Genomic DNA, 15,065 nt, shown 5'->3' with positions numbered 1-15,065 from the left:
ACTGGACCTGCCTGGTGAACTCCCTCTCAGGCCGGCGGATGGCAGTTATGGAGAGCTGGACCTGCCTGAAGGAAGGAGACTAGTAGCTACCAATAAAGTCTAGACGAGGGACTGACATTCAGTAGATTTGGATTTACTGATTATTATATGGATGATTACAAGTAGACCAACAAAACGTTCTGATCGAACGTCATAACAAGAGTCCTTATGGATCACTCCAAGGAGATATCTAGTCCAATATTCCATCTAGAACAAGCAGCTGTCTGTGAGAAATCTACCAGCAGGGCATGTATCCAGCTGCATCCTCTGCCCTTTGTTTCTCAGCTACATGTCATTGATAATTATATACAGGAACATACTACCTCTGATACTGAAAGTGATATGCAGCCACCTTGCTTAGTTGCCACTGAGAACTTCAACTTCTAGAATTTATCTAATCCCATTGTGAAATCATCTGAGCAGGCAAACAACTTGAGGAAATGAATTCTAGTTTGACTAGGTACTTTATAAAGAAATACTTTGTATCATCCATCCTGAATCTCCCACAATTCAGCTTCAGTGGATGACCTTTGATTCTATTACTAAGAGAAAGCTAGAAAGTCATGCCCTACATGTATTCTATTGTGTTTCCCTTTGTGTTGTCTCTCATTTTATAGCAATTCCTACTTGTCCTTTTTTTCCCTAAAGTAAATAGTCCCAAAGATTCTTTACAGGGAAGTTATTCCAGTCCCAGAATCATGCTTGTCACTCTTTTCTGTATCATCTTCAGCTCTATGAAATCTTTTTTCAAGTGCATAGATGGTTCAAGATGTATTCTACAATTTCAATTAAAAATGACTCATTCTTATCTGAACTCATACCACTTATAAACTTGGGGGAAGAGAGCATTTTGGGTGAGTAGACTATTACCTCCATACAGATCCAGTACACAGAATAAATTTTGGGGCTCAGGACTTTTTAATTCTTCATGTATGGCATATGTGTCAAGCTTTGATTGTCTTAGATCTCACAGTTTTAACTAAAAATAAAATAAATCCTGAAGACAGCTCACCCCTTTTCTGGAGCAAATCTTCGAAAAATTCTTTTGAGACTATTCTCAGAATCTCAGAATGACAAATGCTTGGGTGGAGAGGGTCTGAAGTTGTAACTCCAAAAAGTAATCTCTGCTCTAGGGAAACAATATTAGGAAGACATTATAAGGGCCTTGTATGCATATGCAAAAAAGATATCTCTTCCAGTATAAAAACAATGCATCTACAGGCCCTTTCACATTTCACAATTACAGTATAGTGCTATATTCAACTACTGCTGCTCTGGCAATATTCTATCAAATGCTGAGGTTTATAGGTTTGATCAACCACTTAATCTTTCTGGCTATTTCCTAATAGCCTTCCCTAAATTGCAAATCCCACAGTTGCATAGGATAAAATCATGGCAGTTAAAATGGCATATAGTACTGTAGCTATCCTAATTCATAGAATCATAGAATCATAGAGTTGGAAGAGACCACACAGGCCATCCAGTCCAACCCCCTGCCATGCAGGAAATCCAAATCAAAGCATCCCCAGCAGATGGCAATCTAGCCTCTGCTTAAAGACCTCCAAGGAAGGAGACTCCACTACACTCCGAGGGAGTGTGTTCCACTGTCGAACAGCCCTTACTGTCAGGAAGTTCTTCCTAATGTTGAGGTGGAATCTCTTTTCCTGTAGCTTGCATCCATTGTTCCAGGTCCTGTTCTCTGGAGCAGCAGAAATCAAGCTTGCTCCCTCCTCAATGTGACATCCTTTCAAATATTTAAACAGGGCTATCATATCACTTCTTAACCTTCTCTTCTCCAGGCTAAACATCCCCAGCTCCCTGAGTCATTCCTCGTAGGGCATGGTTTCCAGACCTTTCACCATTTTAATCGCCCTCCTTTGGACACGCTCCAGTTTCTCAATGTCCTATACTTCTATTGATGCAGCCTAAAATTGCATTGGCCTTTTTAGCTGCTGCATCACACTGTTGACTTATGTTCAACTTGTGGTCTACTTGGACTCCCAGATCCCTTTCACATGTAGTTTCATTCAGGCAGGTGTCCCCCATCCTATATCTGTGCATTTCATTTTTCTGCCCTAAATGCAGTAACTTACATTTCTCTGTGCTGAATTTCATTTTGTTAGCTTTGGCCCAGCTTTCTAGTCTATTCAGATCATTTTGAATGTTGATCCTGTCCTCTGGAGTATTAGTTATTCCTCCTAATTTGGTGTCATCTGCAAATTTGATAAGTATGCTCCCAATTCTGTCATCCAGGTCATTGATAAAGATGTTGAATAACACTGGGCCCAGGACAGAGCCCTGTGGGACTCCACTGGTCACTTCCCTCCAGGATGAAAAGGAGCCATTGTTGAGCACCCTTTGCGTTCGGCTGGTCAACCAATTACAGATCCATTTAACAGTTACTTTGTCTCGCCCACATTTTACAAGCTTGTTTGCAAGAATGTCATGGGAAACCTTGTCAAAGGCCTTACTGAAATCAAGATATACTATATCCACAGCATTCCCTTCATCTGCCAAGCTGGTGATTTTATCAAAGAAAGAGATCATATTTGTCTGGCATGACTTCTTTCTCTGAAACCCATGTTGACTTTTTGTGATTATGGCATTGCCTTCTAGATGTTCACAGACTCTCTGTTTAATGATCTGCTATAGAATCTTTCCTGGTATTGATGTTAGACTAACTAGACGATAATTGTTGGGATCCTCTTTTTTCCCCTTTTTGAAGATGGGGACAATGTTTGCCCTCCTCCAGTCTGCTGGGATTTCTCCTGTTCTCCAGGAGTTTTCAAATATGATTGCCAATGGCTCCGATATTACATTTGCCAGTTCTTTTAGTACCCTTGGATGTAGTTCATCTGGTCCTGGAGACTTAAATTCATTTAGATTAACAAGGTATTCCTCTACTATCTCTTTACTTATTCTGTGCTGAAATTCCCCTATTCTCTCCTCTGCTCCATTATCCTCAGGTTGAGCACCCTTTGCCTTTTGTGAGAAGACTGAGACAAAGAAGGTGTTGAGTAATTCTGCCTTTTCTCTGTCTTCTATTAACATTTTGCCATCCTCTCGACGCAGTGGCCCTACCATTTCCTTGTTCTTACTTTTGCTGCGGACATATCCAAAAAAATCCCTTTTTATTCTTTTTAACCTCTCTAGCAAGCCTGAGTTCATTCTGCACTTTAGCTTTTCTGACTTTACCCCTACAAATGCCTGCTATTTCTTTGAATTCCTTTTTTGTGAATTCCCCCTTTTTCCATTTCTTATACATGTTCCATTTCAAACTTAGCTCGGTTGAAAGTTCCTTAGTCATCCATCCTGGTTTCTTGAGACACCTCCCATTTTTCTTTCTCACTGGAACTGTTTGAAATTGTCAGTATCTCTCTTTTGAGAAACTCCCATCCGGCCTGAACTCCTTTCCCTTTTAGTATTTCTGACCCACGGGATCACCCTCAATACTTCTCTGAGTTTACTGAAATCCGCTCTCCTAAAGTCTAGAATGCGTGTTTGACTATGCCTGGCTTCTTCTTTCCATTGTATAACAAACTCCAGGAGAACATGGTCACTTCCACCTAATGATCCCACCACTTGCACCCCATTAAGCAAGTCATCCTTGTTGATTAAGATCAGATCTAAAATAGCTGACCCCCTTGTTGCCTCTTCCACCTTTTGGACCATAAAACAGTCTTCCAGGCAAGTGAGGAATTTGCTAGACTTTGAGGATTTTGCTGAGTTTGACTTCCAGCAAATATCAGGATAGTTGAAGTCGCCCATCACTACTACATCTCTCTTTTCTGAGTGTGTTGTCATCTGTTCTAGAATGATATCATCCAATTCCTCAGCCTGACTTGGGGGTCTGTAGTAGACTCCCACCGTAACATCCTTGTTGTTTCCCTCCCCTTTAACTTTTATCCAGATGCTCTCCACCTGGCTTCCATGATTTATGTCCTGGATCTCTTCACTGGTGTAAATATCTTTGACATATAGTGCTATTCCTCCTCCTTTCCTGTTTAGCCTATTTCTCTTAAAAAGGTTATACCCCTCTATTTCCATATTCCAATCATGAGACTCATCCCACCAGGTTTCAGTGATGCCTATTATATCGTATTTGCTTTGCTGTACTAGGAGTTCAAGTTCATCTTGCTTATTTCCCATGCTCTGTGCATTAGTGTAGAGACATCGCAGACCATAGGTCCCATTTACTTGCTGCTTGTGCAAGTTTGTTTGCCTTCCACTGTTGGGTCCTTGCACTTTTTTTCTTGTTTCCTCTATGTCTGTTTGACTATTTTCTCTAGCCCTTTCGCCTTCCTTTATATTGTCTCCCTTCCCCATGGAACTCAGTTTAAAGCCCTCCTGATCAAGTTCTTGAGACTGTTGGCAAAAACATTTCTTCCAACTGGTGTAAGATGCAACCCATCCGTTGCAAGAAGTCCCTCCCCATGGAACCGCAGCCCATGATCAAAGAATCCAAATCGTTCTCGGTGGCACCATCTACGAAGCCAGTTGTTCACATCCGCTATTTTCCTCTCCCTTCCTGGACCGTGCCCTTCGACTGGCAGAAGAGACGAGATGACAACCTGTACATCCATTCCTTTCAGCTTCCTACCAAGTGCCTTGTAATCCCTTTTGATGTTCTGCAGGCTTTGTCTTGCAGTATCATTGGTTCCCACGTGGACCAAGAGGAAGGGGTATTGGTCAGTAGGCTTGACCAGTCTTGTCAGCCTCTCTGTCACATCACGGATCTTTGCCCCTGGAAGACAACACACCTCTTGAGACATCTTGTCGGGCCTACAAATCACTGCTTCTGTACCCCTCAGCAAGGAGTCCCCCACTACGACCACACGCCTCCTACGAGGTTTAGCAGCGGCTGTTCCCTTGGGTGGGACTCTCAGGCTCCCCTGCTCTGTCCCTGAAGTCTATCTATGTTGCTCTTTTTCATCCTCCTTGATAAGGGAAAGAGCTTCAAATCGATTCTCTAGCTGCAAGCTCCCCGAACAATCCCTTCTTGGCCTACTTCTCTGTGTGACATTCCTCCAGCTGTCTGCCTCCTGTGTATGTGAAGTGACCTCCTCAGCTCCAGCATCTTCCTCTGCATGGTATTCGTCCAGGATTGTTAGTTCTGTTGTGTCCAGGAAATCCTCCTGCTCCCTAATATGCTGAAGTGTAGCTACTCTGGACTCCAACGGCTGCACTTTCTCCTCCAAGAGGGCTACCAACTTGCACTTGGGGCATGTGAAGTTCTCCACTTCTGTAGGCAAGAAGACAAACATCCCACAAGTGTTGCAGGTGACTGCCATGGTTCTATCTGTGTCCATACTGAAAAGTCTTAGGAAATGACTGGAACAGGACTGTGGTTCCTCCTGAAACAAAGAATCCTCCAGAAAACACCAACGTTAAAGCTCCTGATGTTTCAAAAATTTGTGGCAGTAAGCTCAATCAACTCTGCCTCTGCTGTAGATTTCCTTGGATGAAAAAAAATGAAATAAAAATAGAATTCAAATTTCTGGAGAGGCTCTGGGAGGAGTAATATAGAGCTAGTCTGCTAGCTCCGCCCCCTAGTGACTCACAGATGTGACTCACTGAAGATGTGACTACAAGCACACCCCTCCTAGAGTTTAAAAATAAATTAAACAGTCACCACTTACAATGGCTGCCCAGCTACCTCTCTCCTCCTCCTCTCTGTAGCAGGAACACCTAACTCTCCCTGATAATAGCCTTAAACACACTCTGAAGACAGAAACATTACTGAGAACAGGCTCATGCTCTCATCTCGATAGTGTATGATGTTTTAAAACAGTGGTCTAAATCCAATTGTTAGTCCCAGCTGAATCAATGGAACTTATATAAATGTTGATTTACTAAATTCTCATTGATTCATGAGTCAGATCCAGCTGGAATTAACCAATAGATTTAGGCCTGGAGCTATAAACCTATTCATACCTACTTGGGAAAAGCTCTGATCAAAGTAGTGGGATCATGTACAATTAATTATGCCATTTAATTAGGTTGTAAATAATAAAAAATTAAAAAGTTGCTTGATAGTAGCATGTTCCCTTTGCATTATCACAAAATGAACACTAATCCCAATTTGCACAAAGCCAGTAAAACAGATTTACAGCTAGGTGTATGCTTATAAATGAAACACAAATCAAAGTGCCCCACCTGATAAGCTGGCTCCATGAATCCAGAAAGGCCTTTCATTTTCAGGTTCCCTGGCTTTTTCTAACTCTTAAATTTAGTTCAGCAGGGTAGCACGGCAGTGAACCCATAAGCTGAAGTGAACAGGGAGCCAATTTAGAAAAATTACACTAATGGACCTTTTGACACATTGGCTTCAAGCTGTGGAACAGATCAGTTTGACCCACATTGTTCATTAGGTATGTAAGGTGGCTTTCATATTTGCCTTACTTACCTTCAATAAAAATGCTAGAGACTTAACGTGATAATTAAAATTGCCTCTCAGGGACACAGAGGATTAAACAGTCAATCAATTCTCTGACTTCCATAACAAACTCAGATTGAAACTGACTAAACAATATGTACGTATCAGGGAAAGATAGCAAGTCGAGACTTAACCTTTTTAAAAAGAATTAACATTATCTCCCCAAAGCTATCCACCTCTATGTCATGCTTGGAAGCCCAAGAATCCTCAAGACTGGGCAGATGCTCTATTCAAAGAACAAGTGGAAATGAAAGGAGAGAAAAGGAATTGTTGTTGTTGTTGTTGTTGTTGCTGCTGCTGTTTAAGAGAGAGAGAGAGAACAAGAAAAAAAGTCTTCTGTATATTCTTGATAACATTTTACCCCTCCCTGTTTCAAATGACTACATCAGTTATCTATGTTTTTGGCACAGAATGAAGCCTAGTATGTATTTTAGAAAGTGATGAGAACATTGCTTCAACACTGAGGTAGTACCCACATATTATAGGGATGCAGTGGCTCAAGTGGTTAATATGCTGGCTTTGTTGATTGCAAGGTCAGCAGGTTGGCAGTTCGAGGCCCAGGTGCCACATGATGGGGTGAGCCCCTATCACTAGTCCCAGCTTTTGCCAACCTAGCAGTTTGAAAACATGCAAATGCAAGTAGATAAATAGGTACCACTTTGATGGGAAGGTAAACAGTGTTCTGTGCAGGCATACTGGCCACATGATCACAAAGTAGTCTCTGATAATGCTATTTCTTTGGTTTAGTAACAGAGATGAGCACCGTGTCCTATAGTTGGACATGACTTGACAACCTTGTCAACGAGGAATACTTTTACCTTTTTACCCTCTTATTATAAAATCTTTGCTTTTTGCCATCACAAAACTTGTGACTATTGAATAAGTAAAATTTTGTGATGGCCCGCTTTCTGTCTGGGGTGTGTGTGTGTGTGTGTGTGTATATTTCTCTATCATCTCACTGAAATTCACATGCTGAAAGGGAATAAACACCCCATCAGGCAGTTCTTGAGGCATCAAGAATGCAGTGATGCCCAGTTTTCAAAGTAGCAATAAGGGACAATCAAAATTCATGACATGGGGGTTGACTATCAAACAAAAACAAACAAACAAGCTTCATTTATATACCGCTTCATACCGCCTAAGCAGTGTCTAAGCGGTTTACAACTGTAAGCTAATTTGCCCCCAACAATCTGGGTACTCATTTTAGCAACCTCGGAAGGATGCAAGCCTGAGTCGAGCTTGAGCCCTTTTGCTGGTCTTGAACTTGCAACCTTATGGTTTTGAGTAAATGGCTGCAGTACAGGCATTTAACCACTGCGCCACCAGGGCTCCTATCAGGAAAAAGCTATTAACAAATTTGTGTTCTATCTAAATACAAATGAAATTTTTGATTCCAGTTAACCTAGCCATGCATTTCTCTGTAAAATTAACATCTTGTCCACATTCATACATTACATGATGCACTCCTTTCTATCTTTGTGGATGGTGCACATCCCAAAATATGGGATATTTTGGCATCTTGTTCAGTCTATATAGAAGGAATTTCTTTCCAACCTTCAAACATCCTAGGGGCAACTGTCAACCCAATAAGGGACAAGCTTTCAAGCTCTCAAATAAGGGAAATTTGGCAACCCTACCAGTTTTTGTTATTAGCTGCCTTTGAGTCAACTGTGAATGAGACATCCCCAAGACACCCTGTCCTCAATAGCTCTGCTCAGGTCCTGCAGGCTCAAGGCCTTGGCCTCCTTGCATGAGTCTATCCATCTGGTATGTGGTCTTCCTCTCTTTCTGCTGCACTCCACTTTTCTGAGCATTATTGTCTTTTTAAATGAGGTATGCCTTCTCATGATGTGGCTGAGGTATGACAGCCTCAATTTAGAGAATGCACAAAAAGTATACAATTCCTACAAAAGAGACAAAACTTCAATTCCTAAGTATACTAAAGCTATAAAATATTAGAAGCACTGAGGAAGGCAGACTTCTGCAGCACATGATTTATGGACATTTCCTTTCCACACATTGCTTTCCTCCTACTTCATACTCTTGCTTGGAGATCCACATCTTGTCTTCCAGGGAGAGCCCGGGCTTGATTGGTTGAAGGATCCATTTGTTTGTCTTTTTGGAGGTTTCTGGGATCTCCAACACTCTTCTCCAGCACCACATTTCAAATGAGTTACTGTCACTGAAATCAAGACAGGGTTCCCTATTTTTCCCTGAGGGTATGAGGGACAATATTGCCCCCTTGCCACTGCTCAGACATTTTATACCCAGCAGAAGTATTTTTTCTAACCAGGTATAAATTAGAATTGTCTAGGATTGTAATTTTTAGCCCAATAAATCAATAAACAAAAAGGGGTTTTTTGTTTAAATTGAGGGGGTGGAATTACGCAGACAGGACTATGATCTTCCAAGGTTCCATATGGGAGCTAATGCAGATATGGCAGATGCCCACCCTGGTATAAGCAATAGCTGAATCAGTCAGTGCTGACATGTGCTGCTGTTACTGCCATTGCTCTTTCCCTCATTATGAATGGGAAAGGAAATGTAGTTAACATGTAATATCCAACTGATAATTCAGTTTACACAGCTGTAAAGAAGCATCTTCAGGCAAATTTAAATAGTTCATGAAGAATCCATTACTTCTAGAATGCCACATTAACACCATCCACTAATGCACACCAACCAGTCTTGGGGAAAAAGAGAGAGAGTGTGTGTGTGTCCCATAACTGTCAACAATTGGGAATGGTCCCATTGACTATGTTCATTGCCACCACTAGCTGTTTACTGGGAGTCACTTATGACAGTACACACTGGGCACATGTGAAGCTCCTCAGAAGCCCTCAGTAATGACAGAGCAGCTTTATCACAGCCAGAGCACAAGAGCAAAAGTGATCTCACACAAATTGAAAATGATCCCAAGTCACTATACTAGAGGCCGAGACACCTTGAATTCTGATAATTTGAGTTGCGGAGGATGGAAGGAATGATTCTGGGGCAGAATTTGCCACAATTATACAGCTCGGCCATGTGTAATTTTATTGCCTAGAATTCATTTGGGGACTTGTCTTCATTAGTAGACTTATGTCTGAGAGAAATAGAATTGAGAGAAATAAAACTGAGCAGTTTTGCAACATCCATAGTCAGCAAGGCTGCATACCTTACTATTACCTTACTGTGTAAGGGAGCTAGCAGACTTGTTTAACACACACACACACACACACGGAGAGAGAGAGAGAGAGAGAGAGAGTGCATTGCAATCTGATTTTTAAAAACAAGAAAGCAAATTTATGTTTAAAAATGTGAAAGTCACTACGGTTAATCTTAGCCCAAAGAAATGAAAATGTGAAGGTTGTAGAAAGCAAAACAAGTTCAGCGATCCCTGCCTGAGGTGAAGGTGTTAAAACTGTCAATCTGGAAAAGACTTGCATGGAAGGCTGACATTTTCTGAACTATGAAGGCTTTGGAATGTGGTTTGTGCCACCTATACATATAAAGTGGCAGCCCAAGACAGATGAAAAGATAACACTGGAGCACTTACCAAGTCTAAAAGATGCAAGTCTCCAGGGCCTAATGAAATGCATCCTGGGTTACTTGTACTTGTGATTTCAGAGTCCCAGCCATAATTTCTTAAACTTTTTGGAGAATATGTCAGGTCCTACAAGACCCAAGTAGTATTTGATCACTCTGGAGAAGAAATTTGGAGAGCCTCTGCAAACTTGGTGAACTCAAGGTATATTGGGCTGCAATCTCCCTTGTCCTCCAGCTGCACAAGTATTGCTTTTTCACTGTGGATGATGGGAGCTGTTGCTCAACATATCCTGAAGACAAAGGGTTAGGGAAAGGTTGACTAAAGGTCTAGCTCCCTTAAGGTCTAAGCGATCCCCACCCACATCCCAATCAGTCCTCAAAATTTTAGAGGAAAAAAAATTGCTTAGCTTTTTCTGTTGCTTTTCTACACCTGGCCCAAAGGTAGACAAACAGAAAACAAACTCAACACATAGAATTTTCAACACAACCATTTATTTATTTATTTATTTATTTATGAATGCTGTATGATCACATCACACTGTATGATAGCACTGCATATTTAGTATTGTGGTAACTTTGGAAAATAACTTGTGAAAATGCATTCAGAATTCCATAACTGTGTTCTACTCCCATTTATGCAACCTGACTGCTATAAAAATTCTGAAAGATGGAAAACCTGGCTCCATCTTTTTATTACAGAATAAGGAATAATAATAATAATAATAATAATAATAATTCATATTCCTCTTTTTCTCGAAAGAATCAAAGCGGATTACAGGAATATCAAGAGAAAATCACATACAATTTTTAAATACAGTTAACAACCCCAAACCCCCAACCCTCCCCCCAAACATAAAATCATTAATCAAACACTAAAAAGAAATTAAAGAGGAAAATTTAAAACATTCCAGGATCAATAAAGTGGAAAAAAAGTTTTGGGCAGATTTGGGTGGGGAATGAATCATCTTCTAGAGGAGTGGGGGGAGGTCAGAAGCGATGGTATCAGTGACACTTTCAGTGTCGCAACAATGGCTTAAAGGTGAAAGTAGGGGGGGAGGCAAGTCAGTAGATCTGGTCTAGTCTGGAAAGGACTGCCAGAAGAGATCCGTTTTAATAGCCTTCTTAAAGGCTTCCAATGTGGTAATCTGATGGATCTCGTCCGGCAGGTCATTCCAGAACCTGGGAGCAGCTGATGAGAAGGACCTCTGGGTCACTGTTGAAAGTCTAGTCTTCCTAGGTTGTAGCAGATTCTTCCCAGAGGACCGAAGCATTTGGGATGGATTATATGGAAGGAGACGCTCCTGCAAGTAGTCAGGACCCAAGCCATGTAGGGCTTTAAAGGTTAAAACCAACACCTTGTATCTTGCCCAGAAACTAATAGGCAGCCAGTGGAAAGATTTTAGAACCAGTGTATGTGGGCATTTCTAGGTAAGCCCGCTACCAACCTGGCTGCCATATTTTGTACCAGTTGAAGTTTCCGAACTTGGCACAAAAGTAGCCCCAAGTAAAGTGCGTTACAGAAGTCGAGCTGAGAGATTACCAGCACATGTACTATTGTTTCAAGGTCTCCCTGCTCCAGGAAGGGGGGCAGTTAGCATATAGGTCGAAGCTGATAACAAGTGCTCCTGACTGTCGCATCCACCTGAGCCGTCAGATGAAGTGACGAGTCCAGGAGCACCCACAAGCTGTGGACAGAATCCTTCAGGGGAAGTGTGACCCTATCCAGAACTGGCTGGCATAACTCCATTCCCAGATTAGGGGTCCCTATTACAAGTACCTCCGTTTCATCTGAATTCAACTTGGGTTTGTTTTCCCTCATCCAGCCCAATACCGAAGGAGAGATGTCGTCCTTAGTCACTGCAGCAGTCTGAGGAAGAAGATATGAATACATTTTTCTCCTTTTCCACCTCAGTCCCTTTAGCGTCACTGAATCATTCCAGGAGAGGGAATTTCCTCTGAACAGAAACTTTGCATTCAGAGGAAACTCCCTCTCCTGGAACGATTCAGTGATGCTAGAGGGAGCCAACAATTCCCTGACATTGAGAAAGCGAGCCAGGCTTTCACACATGCACACTTCTTCAACATTTGAGAGCCAGTTGAGAGATGGTAAGCACTGGTGTGATAATCGTTTATTTCAGTTTGGCTGAAGATACTTCCTTACAGCTATGCAAACTGAATTAACAGTTGGATATTACATTTTATCTGCATTTCCTCTCCTTTCCCACTCAGAGTCTTCTAAGCAAAGATTATATTTAAGATTAAACACAAAACATATCATTCTCCCAAGAAAATAATAAAGAAATGGTGCACAGAGAACATTATTTATTGAAAATAGTAATTGAGTAAACATGATGTTTTGGGTGTTGGACTAGGCCCCTGGAGACCAATATTCGAATCCCCACTCTGCTATGGAAACCCACTGAGTGACCTTTGGCAAGTCGCACTCTCTCAGCCTCCGAGGAAGTCAATGGCAAAAAAAACCCTCTGAATAAATCTTGCAAAGAAAACCTTGTGATAGGGTCATCTTAGGGTTGCCATAAGTCTGAAAAAGGATTTGAAGACACACAACAACAACAACAACAACAACAACATAAAACTAAACAAAAAATACATATGTCATTATTAGCCAGGTATTTTGTTTCAGGTTTCTCAAATACAAAATGTATTTCTTTGCTAATGTAAGAGACAGTGTGCAGAACCCATTATGGTATAATGGTCAGAATGTGGGACTAGGATTTCAGCATACCACATTTGAATCCCTGCGCAGTTAGATGAACACTTGGGGTGACCTTGGGCAGATCACGTTATTTCAGCCTAAGGGGAAAGCAGTGGCAAACCTCTGAGTAAATCTTTCCACGAAAACCCTAGGATAGGGTTACCTTAAGTTGGTGTCAAGTCGAAGACAAAAAAAACTATAACAAAGTATAAATATTCAGATCTTTTGCACAAGATATTTTCTGTCCACTGACAAAGTTATTTCTTTTCTTAGCCTTTTCTCCTAGTTCTGCCTGCAAGCTGTCAAGTCAGTACATCATCCAAGACCACATGGCTGTGCATTACAGAAAACTGCTATCTGCCAAAGGTATTTGGAACATCCAACAATAACTATGCCCATCAAGCTGACTTCACTGGTATAAAGCTGAACTTCTTAGATCAGCTGCAGAATAATTTATACCATGTGAAGTCGAAGGCTTTCGTGGCTGGCATCCATGGTTTTTTGTGGGTTTTTCGGGCTATGTGGTCATGTTCCAGAAGAGTTTCTTCCTGACGTTTCGCCAGCATCTGTGGATGGCATCTTCAGAGAATGCTTGCCTGAAAAAAGTGGGTCTATATATACTGTGTGAGCCTGGGAATGCAGGAGTGATTTGCATGTGTATTGTTCTGTGTTGATGGCAGGCCTCAGGCTGGGAGGCTAATGCAAAAGAGGATTAGTGTCTGCTAATTGGTGATCATTATCTGCTGGAAAAGCCCTTGACTCTGAATGGTTTCCCATTTGCATTTGCTGAGTCCTTATTTTGCTATTCCTCAGGACTGGTAGCCAATTTTCCCCAAATGGATTCATCATGCTATTGGCATCAGAGTCTCTACTTGCCACTGGATCATACTTGCCATTCCATGTGTTGTTTCTTAGTTTTGTCAATAAATTCAAAGAGTCACATTTTATATAGCTTTTGATAGTTCAGGGCAAAATGGGGGGGAGAATTCTACTTGTTTGAGCCCCAGTAGATAAATATGAGATGCTTTAAAAACAATCTTGGGCCATGGATGAACACATACCAACTTCAATTACTACAGTCAGCCCTCCATATCCAAGTATTTTTTATTTGCAGATTCAACCATCCATGGCTTGAATATATTATATATAATATTTGCAGCTTTGATATTTGCGGATTTGATTATTCTCTCTAGGAATAACTAGGTCCTCCAGTGCAACTCTATGGTCAACTTTAATTAAATGTTGCACTGAAAAACCTAGCGATTCCTAGAGAGAATACTCTACTAGGCATTTGTAGCAACTCCAGGGCAGTTCCATGGTCAGTGTCTGTCAGACGTTGGCCACAGAGTTGCACTAGAGGACCTAAAGATTCCTAGAGAAGTGTCCTCTCAGGTAAAAATATGGTGTTTTTGTTATTTGCAGTTTTTCCATATTCACAGGGGTCTAGTGCCCCTAACCCTAGTGAATATGGACGGACAAGTGTATATATTAAAAATACAAAAAGTAACCCTTGATTTTACCATTTTATGTAAGGGACACCATTTTACTAGGCCATTGTATATAATGATCATCCATGGATTTTTGTTATCCATGGGGAGTCCTGGAATCAAATCCCAGCAGATACTATGGGTCTGCTCTATACCATAACCCAAAAAGCCCCATATATTTTAGGTCCAGGCTATCTAACAGACTGTATATCCACAAATGAGCCTACTCAGGCTCTAAGATTGCCAGGAGAGACCCTTCTCTCTGTCCCACCATCTTCATAGGCATGGCTGGTGGGGACACAAGATAGAGCCTTCTTTGTTACTGCCCCTAGGCTTTGCAACGCCCTCCCCAAAAGCCTGAATGCCCACCCCCTTGGTGTCCTTCTCTTAACAGGCAAAAACTTGTTTTAATTCTGGAAGTCTTTTAGAACTGCACATTTTTAAATAAAAGGCTTTAGAATGTGGTGTATTATTGAAATGGAACTGTTTTTAATTCTGTTTTATTTTATTTTATTTTTTATTTTATTTTAATGTTGATATTTGTATGTTTTTCACTATATTGCTAAAAGATGCTGATAAAGATTGTTTTAAATTTAAGCCAATTTGAGTCTCAATTTTAGGGGAAAGGTGGTAAATAAAGTTAACAGTAGCAATAGCAATAGCAGCTTCATTTATATACCGCTTCACACTGCACTAAGTATAGTCTCTAAGCGGTTTAAAGCTGTAAGCTAATTGCTCCCAACAAGCTGGGTACTCATTTTAGCCACCTTGGAAGAATGCAAGGCTTAGTCAACCCTGAGCCCCTGGCTGGAATTGAACTCACAACCTTGTGGTTTGTAAGTGAGCGGCTGCAGTACCA

At 41.2% G+C, this 15,065-nt stretch overlaps 1 protein-coding gene across 1 annotated transcript in view; it reads left to right on the top strand.

The window, feature by feature from the left end:
• The window catches only part of LOC121919162 (spermatogenesis-associated protein 7 homolog), a 106,029-nt gene that overhangs the window by 31,702 nt on the left and 59,262 nt on the right, over positions 1–15,065 (top strand). Inside the window, exon 3 of the mRNA XM_042445463.1 lies at positions 12,993–13,085. Within this exon, the coding sequence (XP_042301397.1) occupies positions 12,993–13,085 (93 nt within the window). The remainder of the gene's footprint in view (positions 1–12,992; positions 13,086–15,065) is intronic.

Source organism: Sceloporus undulatus, chromosome 1 (assembly GCF_019175285.1).
Source record: "Sceloporus undulatus isolate JIND9_A2432 ecotype Alabama chromosome 1, SceUnd_v1.1, whole genome shotgun sequence".
Taxonomy (NCBI): Eukaryota; Metazoa; Chordata; class Lepidosauria; order Squamata; family Phrynosomatidae; genus Sceloporus; species Sceloporus undulatus.
This window is presented reverse-complemented; position numbering and strand designations above follow the sequence as displayed.